Source organism: Dermacentor silvarum, chromosome 8 (assembly GCF_013339745.2).
Source record: "Dermacentor silvarum isolate Dsil-2018 chromosome 8, BIME_Dsil_1.4, whole genome shotgun sequence".
Classification (NCBI taxonomy): Eukaryota; Metazoa; Arthropoda; class Arachnida; order Ixodida; family Ixodidae; genus Dermacentor; species Dermacentor silvarum.
Genome location: NC_051161.1, coordinates 44990081 through 45004618, shown reverse-complemented (window position 1 = coordinate 45004618; position 14538 = coordinate 44990081). Strand labels below are relative to the sequence as shown.

The following is a 14538-nucleotide window of genomic DNA, read 5'->3' as shown; positions in this document are numbered from 1 at the left end:
AACTCATCCCTGTATATAGTTATACATAATCATGCAAATTCTTTGTATTTCTTTTTTTTTATTTTGTCACCTCTGTTTCATGTGTACTACATTACATATAATTTGGTAAACTGTAATACTCAACTGAATGTTAGCGTCAATCAGTGGCATTAACACAAGCTCGAGCAACTGATAGAAGAATGCAATCTTCAGCTCCTAAATCTTCACCAATGCAATATAGGAGTATAAAAATAAACTACAAGAACAATTCATTGAATACCAGACATATAAGTAAATAAATACCAAACCAAACCAGCAGAAGCACGGCTAGTTGCACGATCTAGTTTCTGGTTTTATTCCATTATGCATTACAAATATAATCCAATACAAGTTCACAAAAGTATTTATTTTTTTATGTATCTGCTATTTAATTCCTCTTCATTCATATCTACATCCCACATGGCAGTATGGACACTGCTACGGATGAAGTGCTGATCTTTATATATGGCAAATTAACTCAATTCATTTTTATTACATATAGTATAAGTACATCTAGGTAAACAATATATATGCAAGGAAACTACGCTACACAATATCGTATGTTGCAATATCACATGCCACTATGGTTTTGTAAGCTTGTACTTCTACCATATTAACTAAGAGGTAAAAGCCACTTTGAATATGCTATTGGGCAGAAGTGACATAGCTAGTACATACCATCTTGCATGTCCCATCCAAAGCTCTTGGAATCGTGAATGCCTTGGCCTAAAATAAAGTCAGGCATTATTGAATTAACAGAACTTGCAATGCATTCAAGAGGAATTTTAGTTATATTAGTGGCGTGTCAGCACCAGGGGCAGCAGAGTAGATCACATACCTAATAACGCAGCCTGGTGCATAAGCTTCTTTGGTATGCAGCCAACATTGACACATGTGCCTCCCAGACCTATGGCAAGATGTGTTATAAATTAGGTGAAATGCAAGACTTCCAAGCCCCCACAGTTTAAGTAAAGTTAAGTTTAATATACATCTTTCGTAGAACTTACCCCAAGTTGTGCCTTTTGGGGTCGGCTTGACGAAATCACATACAGCTACCTTCTTCCCTAGCTTAGCAGCTTCCTGCGAGAAAATGAGAGCTTAAAACGACTCACGACATTTTCAATGCAGTACACTAAATGTTGTAATTGTAAGTAAACCGGTTACTCCATCTTTTGGCAGTAAATATGTATAGGCCTACGACACGTTTCATGTAACAAAAAAATCATAATTTGTGACATAAGAATACGAGACTTAAGGTTAAATCGAATTGCATGACACATAACCATGCCTTTCTTTCATAATTGACACAGTATTCTTTTGGTCGCTAATGTGAGCAGCGAGAGTCGTCTCTCTAGCCTTCATAGCATTAACGGTTACATGTGAAATTAATTTAATATTCAACATTATTGGCACCAAATAAATAAAAATGTAGTGGTGTGCAAATAGTGATTTTCAAGACCGAATCGAACACGAATTGAATATCGAAGTCTTCAAATAATCAACAGCCATTATCATAATTAATATAAGACGATGTTCATATCCTAGTATTCTTAAAGTTAGCAAGTTCCTGTCATTACATAGTATGTTACGACGCATTGTTTATTAAAAGAAGAAATGGAACTTTAGGAGCAAAGAAGTGGTTTCTCCGTATGCACAGTGCTCTTCAGAGATCGCTGTATAGCCTGTAAAGCAATGCAGCCTGCTCCACTAGGCAAGTTCACATGTTTCATATCATTACTATGCCCGCAGGGGTGAAAATTTACCGTACTTTTGCTCCAATTTCGTGTAATTATGTGCAGTTGACATTTTGAAATATTCGAAAAGTATTAAAAAATATTCACGTTTACAAATAGTGACTACTCGATTAGAAGCCCGAATTCAATAGGACACTATTCTATTCGTTATTCGACATTTCCGAATATTAGCACACCCCTATAAAAATGAAGTTCTTAATACTTTCCTAGCCTAAACTGATCCAGTGTTGCTCTTTAATGTCCCTTCAAGGTTAGTCTACCTTTAATGTTCCAAGTCAAGTGAGAGGTAACTTAACTGGAAAGCAGTGCTGCCTATTTTGTTGCCTCTTTTCAGCAAAGCCAAAGAAAGGCTACAATTTCCCCTTTCTGGCAAGCTACACAATACATTTTACTGCATTAATGCTAACTTCCTGCACGCAACAATTCAAGTTGGCCCTCAGTTATCCACAAAGCAATGACATTTATTGCAATTAGGAGGCTCACCTTAGAAGCAGCTAAGCCGCCAGATCCGCCGCCTATGACAACTAAGTCATAATCGTAGGAGACGCCAGTCGTAAGCAACTGCCCAAGGGTACCTTTCTTCAGTGCAGAGGCCGTGTCTTCGCTGCCACCAAGCAGCTCTCCACCAACAAACACCTGAGGCACGCCAGACAGCCCTGTCTTCTGGCTCAGCGCTTCCTGGATTGGTGGCCCATAGCCTGTAGATGCGTACAAAAAAACACAACTTCCTTTAACAAAACTGTTCGTGGCATGCACGGCACATCTGTAATGAGAAATTTTCATCAATAGCCAAGCAGGAAATAATCGCTCCATCAAGATACACTTTATAAAACTGTGCAGTATGGTTGGCTATTAAAGAGAACGCTTTACTAGTACTCCGGCACTGATCAGATTGCCCTTTGCGCACAGCACGGCAAAGTATTCCTTTATCAATGGATGCTTGTCTGACATATTTATCAATTGCATGTTCCCTAAAAAGGTTGGAGGATTGTATAAGTTACATTCTGTTCAGTTCTAATTAGCTGTCTCATTTAACAGTTGGCCGTACTGTACTTATCTACAAAGCATGTCATGTGCACACACCAAAGATCGCTATAAAACGCAGTGATACTCTAGTTAAAAATACAGTGCAATCGATTTATGATACTACATGCATTAGCACACCTGCTCATATGTTCTTCAGTGAAATGTTTTCCTAGAAGGCTCTGTCCAAATTCATGTATCTTCATGGATTTCGATCCCATTAAGTGTTGTCAGGTTTCTAAGCGCTTTTTCTGCAGTACTACAGAAAAAATATTCGATGAATTCTATTGTATAGTGATCCCTCATAGTGACCACAGACACATAAGTGATGTCAAATTTTGCATTAGCTCTACACAAAAGTGAACTGCTATGAGCATTGTATATTGGATACAGACAAAATTATGGCTTAAAAAAATGCAGTATTTTGTTTCTTGGTAAATTGAGTACCAGGCAAAATAAAAGTGAAATTTTATTCAAACAGTTCTCATGTGGGCTTGAGTGTTTGCAGACAGTACACATTAAGCCTGTTCCACAGTATGGAGGATGGTTTCAAAAAGTCTAAAGGACTGCCATCAGCATACATCCTATAGAAGCCTATGCGCACAAGGCTCAACTAACACCCTAAAAAATAAAATCGAAGTTTATTCTTTGTCAGTCTAGCTTTAACGACATTGTTTCAAAACATATCTGCTTGTGACACTGATTCTACCGAGACAGTGAAAATGGAGTATTGCCTGTGCAAGAGTGCAAGGTGTTCCCAGACAGCAGGATTTACGAAGTCCAGCTTCCAGAGACTAGCAGCAAAAACGGCTATAACTATATGGATTTCCTAGATGTGTGATCGTACTTATAAATGGATTGCAGAGAAGTTGCTGGCAGCTCACAAGCATTAATTGCATTTTACTTTTAAAAAAACATGGGAGGGCTCTAAAGCTAGAATTTTATATGCATCTCACACATCACGTTTGATTTTTGTTACACTGCATGGCATACTACGTTGAATGATTATCCAATGCAGTGGCGCAGCCATAAAGATCTTTTGGGAGTCAGGGGCGCTGGCTACGCACGCCACTGATCCAATGTAGCAGAACAACCTTACCACTTAGTCTACTAGACCACCCCTAGAGCTTTCTAAGGTCACGGTAGATTACAAAAAGATAATGGGTTTGCAGTGATTAAAAAAAAAAAAAAAGTACTGGTGGCCTTTGACTCAATAGGAATCCTGTCAGCAAAGACTTGGAGAAACTGGCTACCACAAAAATACTGTAAACATCCTGCGGCGACAAGCCTGCCGCAAAATACCAGCCACTGAAAATTACGAGTTTGACATCTCAACTGTCATAAACCATGGTCGAGGGGCAAACGAAACGGTTATATGTGACACAAAATAATGCAATCCGCGATGCGTCAATGATCAGTTTGGAGCGGGGATGCACCGAGCCACTCGGGAGAGGTCACATCCGCGCGGTCACGTTAAATGCTGATGGCAGAGACCGCACTAAACGCACAAGGCTGAGACAAGGCCCGCCTGACGCTCACATTAGCGTCCGCCCGAGAAACGACGCGCTCGGTATTTGCAAATACCCGGGGTCAAGACAGATGACGAGGAGCACGATGATGATGACTGCGGAGACGCTGATGGCGGTGACGATAGCGGCGAAGTCGGAGAAGTCGGCGAAGCGGCGGCATCGTCTGGTTTTTGCGGGGTGTTCGCAGACATGCCCATCAAGTCGGCTTAGAGACGACCGCTTCGCTCCATCGTCGGCCAAGGTTTCGTTGCATTGTCAAATGACGCGTAGATGCGCATCGGGGGAGAAAAGAAAAAAGAAAATTCACTATAGACGCTGCGCCCCCAAAAAAGAAACGCGTCTCAGAACGATCCCGCGGGCCCATGCGCGCGATCGCGCATGTTTACCGTCTTCTTCAGCCGCGGAACCGCCGCCCACGAAGGAGAAAATCTCGGGCAGCTACCACTCTGAAGTTATTACAACTCTTTGTGGTAAATTAGCTCCACCGTCATTTTTTTTTATGAGATCATCAACACGATCGAAAGGGGCCGTGCGCAGATTTCCTTTTTATTACTCGGCGGCTCAGTCACGTGGGCAGACTTGTGGCCACACGCCGCAATGACGTCGCCGAAGAACGCAGCGCATCTGTACAACGCCACAATTGTATTAAAAAAAAAAAAAAATCCGAAGCTATCGTTGGCACCCGTCGCTACGAGGAAATGTACGCGCTTGCGCGTTGCACTAGCTACTAAAACGAAAGCCTTGTACGATAGTGACGATTGAGTTAACGCAACTCTTCTACAAGCAAGCAACAAAAGTGGTGTCGCATGACCGTAAAAATGCCTTTTTTTTTTTACGATTTTTTTTTTAATCGCCAGTAGGCACAAGGGAGTTTGGGATGATACTGCCGAGACGTACGGAACCGACAATTTCGTGCTTGAGCAAGTTTCAGACCTATACGTACCATACCAACTACCAAAGTTTCTCGGTGCATCTGAGACGGTCAACAAAAATGGACACCCGTACAGAACTACTGAAGTGAACAGCTGAACTAAAAAGAAACGAGTGTCCATTCTTGTTTGTATCTGATGCGCTGGGAAACTTTGGCAATTAATGCAGCAACCAACACAACCCTCAATGACTCTTTTATACACCAAACAAACTGTGTGCCTCAGTTTCAGCGCTCGTCAGCAGCAGAAACATCCCGCAACTAAGGCGTTAAGGCTCATTCGCACTAGGCCGACACGACACCGATTTTGGTCTGCCGACTGTTGGCGCCAGCGTTTTCCTTTTTTTAAACCGTTGGCCACGGCGTTTTCTGTCCTGTAAACTGCTGTCGCCATCAGTCGGCAGACCAAAATCGGTGTCGTGTCGGCCTAGTGTGATTGAGCCTTCACTGATACGACTACTACACGAATGCGATCGTACCGTCCGCGTCGCGTGCACCGTTGTCTTCGCGGTCGAGTGCCAGGAGCAATGGCTCGTCCGAGCAGACGGTGGACGGAGTCGAGGGCGGCGCAATGTCCAGCGCGGATTCCTCCACGGACACATGGCAGCAGATGGCGGGGAACAGCTTGGGCATGCACAAGCTGCGAGCCGGAGCGCGCACCCGCCGAACGCCGCCGCGTGCATACGGTTTCCGAACACATCGATCCTTCGCAGGCAAGCGCGCGGGACACGTTCGCGACTTCACGGCCGCCACACGTTGTCCGGGCGACCGCGATGGACGCACGTACCAGAGAGCTAGAGCAAGGCTAGAGAGACCCTGGGTCCGTCGGCGCAAGCCCCCCTCGCCCTCGCTGAGCAAGTGACGCGCGCCGCCTTTTTGACATGTGTTCGACGCGATCGCGGCGGGTGCATGCACGTCACGGCCGAAGCTAGCCGTGATAGAACCCGGATGGAAAGTCACACACACCCACACCTTCTTTCTGCAGCTTGTACTGATCGATATACAGACAATTTGGGGCCCCGTTCACAATGAACCATTGTACAAACGCGCTTCCTAATGACGTACATGCAATCAATATCAGCGACGTATCGGACTTCTGAGGAACTGGAGTGTTCGCGCAATGCGTAGGAACACTTCCAGCCAAGACGGCACGTACGCAGGAAAGAATTTTGCCAACAGTCGGAGCTAGCTGCCATGGGCTTTCCGCTCACCAGACAAGAAAGGCATACGAGCATTTCTTGAGAAAGTGGTTCGGTATGAGAAAAGGAAAGGTTGGCGCTATCTTCTGCAGCCCTTGAGGGAGCACGGCTCAGCGCCTTCTTGAGTTCCTGAAAGCAACAGACGGCAGAAATGCTGTCTCTCTCCCCCATTCCCCTCCCCACGTGTAGGGTAGCAAACTGGACGGCCTAGTTAACCTCAATGCCTATCATCCGTCTCCCTTGGAGCCATGTAATAGGTGAATATGAATTCTTCAGCCAGACACCACGTAACGTGCTCGATTCTTACAGGCCTAGAACTGTATCCCGTATTTTTCTCGCAGACTGTGGCAGCTGCTAGCTTCGCTTTTAATTGATATCGCGCAAAAGCAAATAACGTTGCACGTCGTCGCGCGAACGCATCAAGATAGACAACTACAGGCTAAATCACTTTCAGCTTTTTGCCTGTACGGATGGCCTCGTTGAGAATCAGCCGGTCGGTCTATTTATGGCAGCCCAATCCTACAACCACACCCGTCCGTCCGAAAGCGCTTCCGTTCGTTTCTTATAGAACGCCACAGCGGCCGTTGGGAGTTTCCGAGCCTGGCGTCCGTCCAAAACATGAGGGTCGCCGAAGATTCCGTGCCGCGCAAGTTCGCAATCACGACTGCGCGCGCGCGGGCGCTTTAACCACCTCGTTAAAGAAAAGACCTCAGCAACAGCACGAACCGTGCAAGGTGCGGCCTTGGCCGACAAAACGTGACGCCGGCGGCCCAGACGGTTACGACATCGCGACACACGTTTGCACCAACGTTTGCAACATGAAAGGCCCCAAGTTCCGTTACCGACAGTACTTCCCAGTAACGACGCCACCGCGAGGTAGTTGCCCGGAAATCAACTCACGCCTTACGAAAGGCCGTACTTACATCGCGTGTTTACGGCACATCCTAAATGGGTTTCTGGGGCGCGGACACTACAGTGTGCTTGCTATCCATAGGTCGCGCAATCCAAATACCCGACAATATTGCAGCACCGCAACTTCCGAGCTAGACCTCACAAAATTTAATTTAGACAGTCTAATTGCAACTTTTTCAGTCAATATGGTCGACAAATGTATATGAGAATCTACAGAACGGCCCACTGTTAAAGGAAACACCCGAATGCAGGGCATGTCCGGATTTTCCTCCCTCACAAGAGTACAATCGCCTAGATTTGCAGCAGATGACTTGCGGTTGGTAGCTTTGACTCTATTCGACACACCTGCGCAGTGCACTGACATTGATTCCGCAGCCACTTGCAGCTAGGGCGCCAGTCGCACATTTTAGTGTTCCCCTTAACAGTAGCGCACTGTACACAGCCCATTAGGTAGTATGTGTAATACAATAAACAGAATAGGATAATTTTGTTAACAATTTCGTCCATACTTGTATATAACATTACAGCCAAAAGAACAAGTGAACCAGAAGGCAAGGCGACCAGGGCTCAAGAGGCAATCTCTCTAGGCTGCATAACTGTCTGTCAGAATAATTTCTCTCCAAGGTGACGTCATCACTTCCAGAGGCGGCTGGGCACGCGTACCGCGTGCCACACCTACCTTTCCTGCTGCTGCAAGCGGAAACGGTTTTTCCTATTCGCAAAATCGGAGCAGCAAAACTGCGCAGCATTCTCAGAGTGTTGCTGAGACAACGGGTTCACTGGACCGGCAAAACACGTGCCCCCAAGTATGGAAAAGAACGCCAAGTTCAGCGAAGCAGTGCCAAGGCCGACCCTGTACTATCCAACCTGCACGCGGGAGTTTGTAGGATCGTAACGATCCAGCTGTACAGAAGTTGCACGGCGCAAGGCACAGATGAAAGTAGACGAACGAACGGCCGGGCGACGCAGCGCGATACGGCTCATTTGGCGATGCTTCGTGCTCGTACGAGTGACAGACCGAACCCGGACCACTTCGACTCCCGAAGAGGTTTCTCGTTTCGTTCTGTTCACTCCGAGAAACGGCTATAGCCGCGGAAACGTCGTGGTTAATGAGCCGTGTATGCACGAATTAGCTAGCCGATCTCGCACCGAGACCAGAAAGCTAGCCTGTCGACAAAGGGCACACAAGCTAACGTACACAGCGCGCTCACGTTTTCAAAAGCTATAGGACCGTTTGGTTTCATAGTCAAAGTTTGAACGCGGAGCGTAGGCATGGCGAAACCTTTGGGGACTTCCTCAAAGGACTCATTGCCGGGCGAGTCGGGTTCACATATAAGGAAGACGTAACAGCACGAACATAATTCAATTACCAGCGCGTATTCCATAATCTGTTATTTCACTTCGCGCCATTATGTCTTCACGGAAGTATTAGTAGAGATCAATGGGAGAGCCCTCCATGGACTTCCCCTTCTCTGGAACTCACAGCCGGCTCTCATTGTAGATTGTTTGGCGCGAGCGCTACTATAGCCCCTTTGGTGCACGAAGGTAATCTGACAATCTCGATTAGATCGATAACTGCCTTAAGCCTTCGGAGTGCAAACCACGAATGACTGATTGCGAAGCCACACCGGCCCACCGAGTGCAAACAAGACGTGAAAGACGCAACACGGTACGCCTCCTGTATCTCACAAGGCACACAAAAGATAGCGTATATGAGACAATGAACGTATGACGCGCGTATTTCGTCACCAAAAATGCCGCTGCTGTAAGGACGAGAGCTGCTGATGCTTTCCGCGATATTGCACCTCCGATCAAGGTTTTTCATATATACGCAACTATTGCATTTCGTGCAAGCGACTGCTCGCCGGTATATAGTTCATCGCATCACATCACGATCACATTTTATTTAAAAGCAAGTGTGACAGCACATGACGATGAAACGTTGGAGACATTTCGGTCAGAACAACAGCCAGAATACTTGAAAATACGAGGAAATTCGTGACGTCCACCTTACGTCATCGAATTTACCGTCAGCCAGAACACTTGAAAATGCGAGGAAATTCGTGACGTCCACCTTACGTCATTGAATTTACCGTTATGCGCGCCAAATTCAAGAGGAGAAAGCTTGGCATTCATTTTCTGCGCTAATGAGCGACAATGTTCAGCCAAATAAATTCATATGTAGCTTTAGACAAATAGTATCTCATTCTATGGTGCTTTAGTGTTTTTCTATGGCTTTATAACGTTCCAAAGCAACAGAGGCTAGTGATCAGTTTCGAGTCAAGTTTGACCATCTGGCGTGTAACGTGCATCGAAGACTCGATAAACTGCTTTTTTTTTTTTACTTCAATTTTGCGTAAAGCAAAATGTGGCCACCCCGATGCGGGCATCAAACCTGCGACCTCGTGCTTAGCAGTAGCCACCGGGGTAGGTAACGATGCCTCCAGTAAGAAACGCGCAGTACAAAAGCCACACTATATATCATGCACAGCGCAAGGCTGAGTCAACACATGCGCCAGCGAAGCGAGTTCTTATAAACACACAGCGACCTTTACAAACAACGTCCAATGAAAAACTCACCTTCCTCATCGACTTCGATGGCCACGTAGGGTTCATTTAGGCTAGTAAAGATATCTTTCGTCTGGAAAAACAGAAAAGTGAATATAAAGATCACTTATTCACAAGTTCACAGTTATTCACAAATTCAGGCGAGTACTCTGACATTTGAATTTCCCTTCGTAAGAGCACTGATTGACCACTTCACTCAATGCGCGAACTCCTGCAAAATAATTTCTAGTCATATCCGATAGAAGCGCCTTTCTTTTAGGCAGCCTACAAAATAATTGTCTCGATTTAGGAAAAGCAAATCATTATTTTTCCAGTCTCACCAAGTTTGCATCCGTTTAAAACAATTTGCAGTGCTGGAGTTTTACATAAAGCTTTTTCGATGAACAAGACACTCTACGTGCACCTGGCGAGGTGCTGTTCACCTGTTCCTAGTACTACAATGCGATAGTGCGCGACATAACTGGAATCCGTTGTTTTTCATTTACAAACTCATCAGTTTAATAGACGTCCAGTTGTGAAATGCATCAAATGCAGGTATCAAAAGATGCAAATAAGCCATGTTGTAACTAACGGCCTCCACTCAAACTTTGTATTTCGCATTGTTTAGAAATGAGAAAGCATTCGGTATTTGATTCTATAATCGAAGGTCGTTTTTCTCGAAAACTCGTATTCCGTTCGGAGATTTCACTATTCGGACACCTCTAGAATAGAGAATCTAAAACTAGGCCACGCTAACCAGGCATTATCTGACGCTCAGTACTTTTCAAACAGCAGCTTATCTTGGTTCTAACGCCTTATGGTCATGTGTGTGCGCGCTCATTGACTCGTTTTCCTTTCCTTTACGCCTCTTTAATACTTACCTACCCAAGAGTGGGGTAGAAAACCGCGAGTTCACTTCTGCGCCTCTTTCTAGCACATTGCACGCAGTGGCACTCTGAACGTCCGCTACGGTATATACAGAGATACCCGTTTACAGAGAACATATGATACAGCGAAACATACCCCATACCGAACCACTGAAAACAACGTAAAATATACTGGTCAAATATCGAGCTCGATATCGGATATGCTGAACAATAACCGCATATACAGTAGAACCTGGTTGTAACGAACATACATATGCGATATAGTTCGATATATCACGTAATTCGATATAACCAAACTTACATATAGCAAACTTTGGTGATGCGCAAAAGAAGCAAGAATGAAATCCATTTATTCGAAACACTGCGCGTATAGTAGGCAATAATGTTTGCCTGTGCTTTAAACTGCTTCGCAGAATGGCCACTACGAACGGAGTTATCGATGCGCGAGGTTGTACGCCTGCTTCAGTCAACTTTCAATTAACGTGGACACAAAATACCGGCATAGCTCATCAACACCGGAAAGCGCGGCCTCAAGTATCCCGCGTGTGTAAACGTGTAAGCAACGCAGCATGGGAAAGGATCGATCTAGATAGGATCTCGCTTCGATACGCTTCCGAGAAGTTTCTGGCATGCTTCCGAGCATTCTTGCACGCATGCTCGAAAAAAAAAAAATGCGTGACAAAACAAGAACGTCCCATTTGCGGGCTTTATAGGCCCTATATAGGCCGCAAATGGGACGTTTTTGTTTTGTCACGGAGCGGATGCCCGGGCTTCTTAGATGCAATGTCCTAATCATTATGGGCGAGTTATTGGTGCGAAAGCTTCAAAGGCCCACTGAGCGAAAAAGCCGGCGGCGTCTGTAGCACTGAAGCTTCCCATTGGCTGCGACGCCACATCACGAGCACGCGTGACGCTGGCTCGGGCCGCAACGGTGCAGAGCGGGCGAAAGGGAACACCTGCTGCCGCGGTATTGCGTGAGGGAGAGGGCATCGCCGCGACGCCACGTCACCCTCGCTCTGGGAAGCCTGTGCTCGCGCAAGGTCAAAACGCGCCGAGCGTCTGAACGCGCTCGCTTGCCCGCTAGGGGTTCATAACTCGAAGGACCGCTCCAGGGCATTTTTTTCTTCATGTTTTTTAACGTGAGTATCGGTCAGTTTTTAGCCGGGTTCGTTACTAATCGGGTACGACTGTACTGCTTTCACCGAAACAATTTTTTTTTCTTTTCGCCCGGCGCTGTGCTCAATGCTGACAGTATACTTTAGGGACAAACTTCTTATTTGCCAACTCGAATGCAGCTATCGGACTCCTTTGACGAGCGAACGACTCGATCGCGCACGTGTTTATAACTTAGCAAACTGGGCCGAGTCCTCATAAGTGAGGCGCCATTAAGAACACAAAAAAAAAAAATCATGACAGGCTACTTGTTTAAATATATTTTTAGACAAAGGTGAGTTTTTATAGAATTTTTTACTTAGTACATATTTTTACTATCATGATTTGAATTAGAAGAGTAAGCATACAGCGAAAATTAAGCTTTCACTGTCCTGTAATTCATATTGTTTCGCGTCCTTGACACCCATAACAAGAATGAGCTGACTACCAAGTCAATGATTGAGTAGCTAAAATTAACGTGACGTTTTCTATCAGTTGACGTAAAACGAGGCAATTCTGTCTTAAATGGGCACGCACTTCGCAGTTCCTTATAAGCAGATTTGATTTGTCTTCAACCCTTACTTGATGTATGTACCTGTAATCTAACGCAGCGCAGTGATGGTAGTGACATGTAGTACTGTCCACAATACTATCTATCAATACCATTACTAGGCATTACAATGCCTATAGGCGCAACAGACTTCCACGACAACTGTAGGATGCGAAGGATCGATGACAACATCGAGCGAGCGAGCTATTGCACTACGGAAAGTAAAAGGAGATCTTTTTTCTAATATTGGCGGGCCTGCACGGAAGCAACGCCACGCCAAAAGAGTGCACTGCTGAATAAATGAAAAGGACAACACACGCAAAGCAAGGGTCCCGCCTACTTAATGGAAGGGCCGACGCGTCGGCCGCGCTCAAGTGAAAGACCACCCGATTTCATCATCGACCGCAGGCGCAGACGGTGTCGGCTTTAATGATTCAGCCGTGCGCCTTCAGCGTTAGAAACCTTCTTTCTTGCAGAGAGGGCAAACATGTCCGAGACGCGGATCCAGGATTTCCCGACTGCCAAGCCCTACGACTACGGGGAAGCCGTGCTCACGTCGGTGTCCTTGGAAGGTAGAAGCATCACGCAAAAGCGCGCAAGGCGCCTTTGCGTCCATTGCGTGATGAACAAAAACTAGTACCATCTTAAGTGGAAAGAGCTACACATTACTTTAGTATCACCTAAGTGTCAATTTTCCGTACCCAAGCAGATGAACAAACGCGCAAGACGTATCTGTTTCAAATCAATGTGACCCACCACCTACGGGATATGCGCAGCTTGAGCGGCGTGCATGAGCACACAAGCAAAACGCAGCTGTTCTTTCTTACTACTCCGTTTTAGCCATGTGAAACGTCAACATCCGGAACAGTTGTTCATCGTCGCTTAAAGCATAAAACACAGTACGCAGTTGCTAAAACACACGGTCGCTAGCGGTGCCAGGAATGTTACAGATGTAAAATGCACAGAATTTCACTTTCGGCGAGTCGAGCATAATAACAATGAAGTTTTAAAACGCCAACGGATGTAATAGTACAATCAACCAAACAAACGCCAAAACGCATCCCAGACAGTGTTTGGTTGACACCACGATTTACATCGTGGTCGACACACGACTAATGATCACCCGCCAAAATGTTTGAGCACGTGCGACTTGATTTCATTGAATGACGCTCTCAATCGGCACCCTCCAAGTCCGCTCGCCCGCACGTTTTTTGTAACGTCAGTCGACACCATCGGTATATGACATCGCAAAAAACAAAGCAATTATGCGAAAGGCAGCTTACCTGTGCGCACGTTGGGTCACCAGAGGCACTGAAAATCACTACTTTGTTGCCTTTGATTATCTTCTCTATGGTGTCCTTCGGGTCGGTGCCATTGTGAATAGGCGGCATCGTGCTGGCTACGACAAAGTGCAGCGCTTGTGAAAAATATCTACAGATCTAGATGCGGACAGTGAGAACTAACATGTCGAGAAAGTGCAGGTATCGGTGAAATTCCCCCACACACTTATTCCCGCAAAGCGACTCCCGGCGCCTAAGAGCGCGCGAAACACGCTTGTGAGCAGAAAACGGCGCGGCTCGCGAACAAGTACGCCCAGTTGCAGCAAACCTGCTATCTTCGTGAAAAAGCCGTCTATGCGACCGTGGCGCCACCTAGCCTAAGAAACTATAATGCATGCGGCACGCCTGACATTCCCTTAGTTTGGTGGCGCTGACTGCAAACCTGATTGCAGCCCTGAGGAAGACGAGCTAAAAACAAATTTGCAGTCAAAAAGCCACACTAAGAAAGCTCCTTTATAACTTCGTGATAAATAAAAAAATGTTTTCAAAAAAGAAAGTATGTACATTTTACTAACGAAACTATAATAGACAACTAGCCAGGCGGAGTACCGGTGGAGCAGAACGCGCCAAATTTAAATTGGCAAAGAGGCATCTAAATTTTTAAATCTCTCCTAGTCTTTGCTCTTACTCTTGTTGTAGGTGGTACTACTAGCCGCGATATACCCCCTTCAAAAACATATTTTGCCCTTTATCCTTTCG

General features: G+C 45.7%; 1 protein-coding gene across 2 annotated transcripts in view; it reads right to left on the bottom strand.

The window, feature by feature from the left end:
- The window catches only part of LOC119461128 (thioredoxin reductase 1, cytoplasmic), a 29372-nt gene extending 15260 nt beyond the window's left edge, over positions 1-14112 (bottom strand). Inside the window, exons 1-6 of one of the 2 annotated variants that reach the window (XM_037722332.2) lie at positions 13783-14112; positions 9944-10004; positions 2256-2470; positions 1026-1098; positions 857-925; positions 697-744 (exon numbers count right to left, since the gene is read on the bottom strand). In XM_037722332.2, coding sequence (XP_037578260.1) covers positions 697-744; positions 857-925; positions 1026-1098; positions 2256-2470; positions 9944-10004; positions 13783-13890 — 574 coding nt within the window. In that variant the 5' untranslated portion in view covers positions 13891-14112. Of the gene's footprint in view, positions 1-696; positions 745-856; positions 926-1025; positions 1099-2255; positions 2471-5731; positions 6037-9943; positions 10005-13782 lie in introns of those variants that run through there. The other variant, XM_037722333.2, reaches the window with a different exon arrangement.
- Positions 14113-14538: the final 426 nt, after the last annotated feature.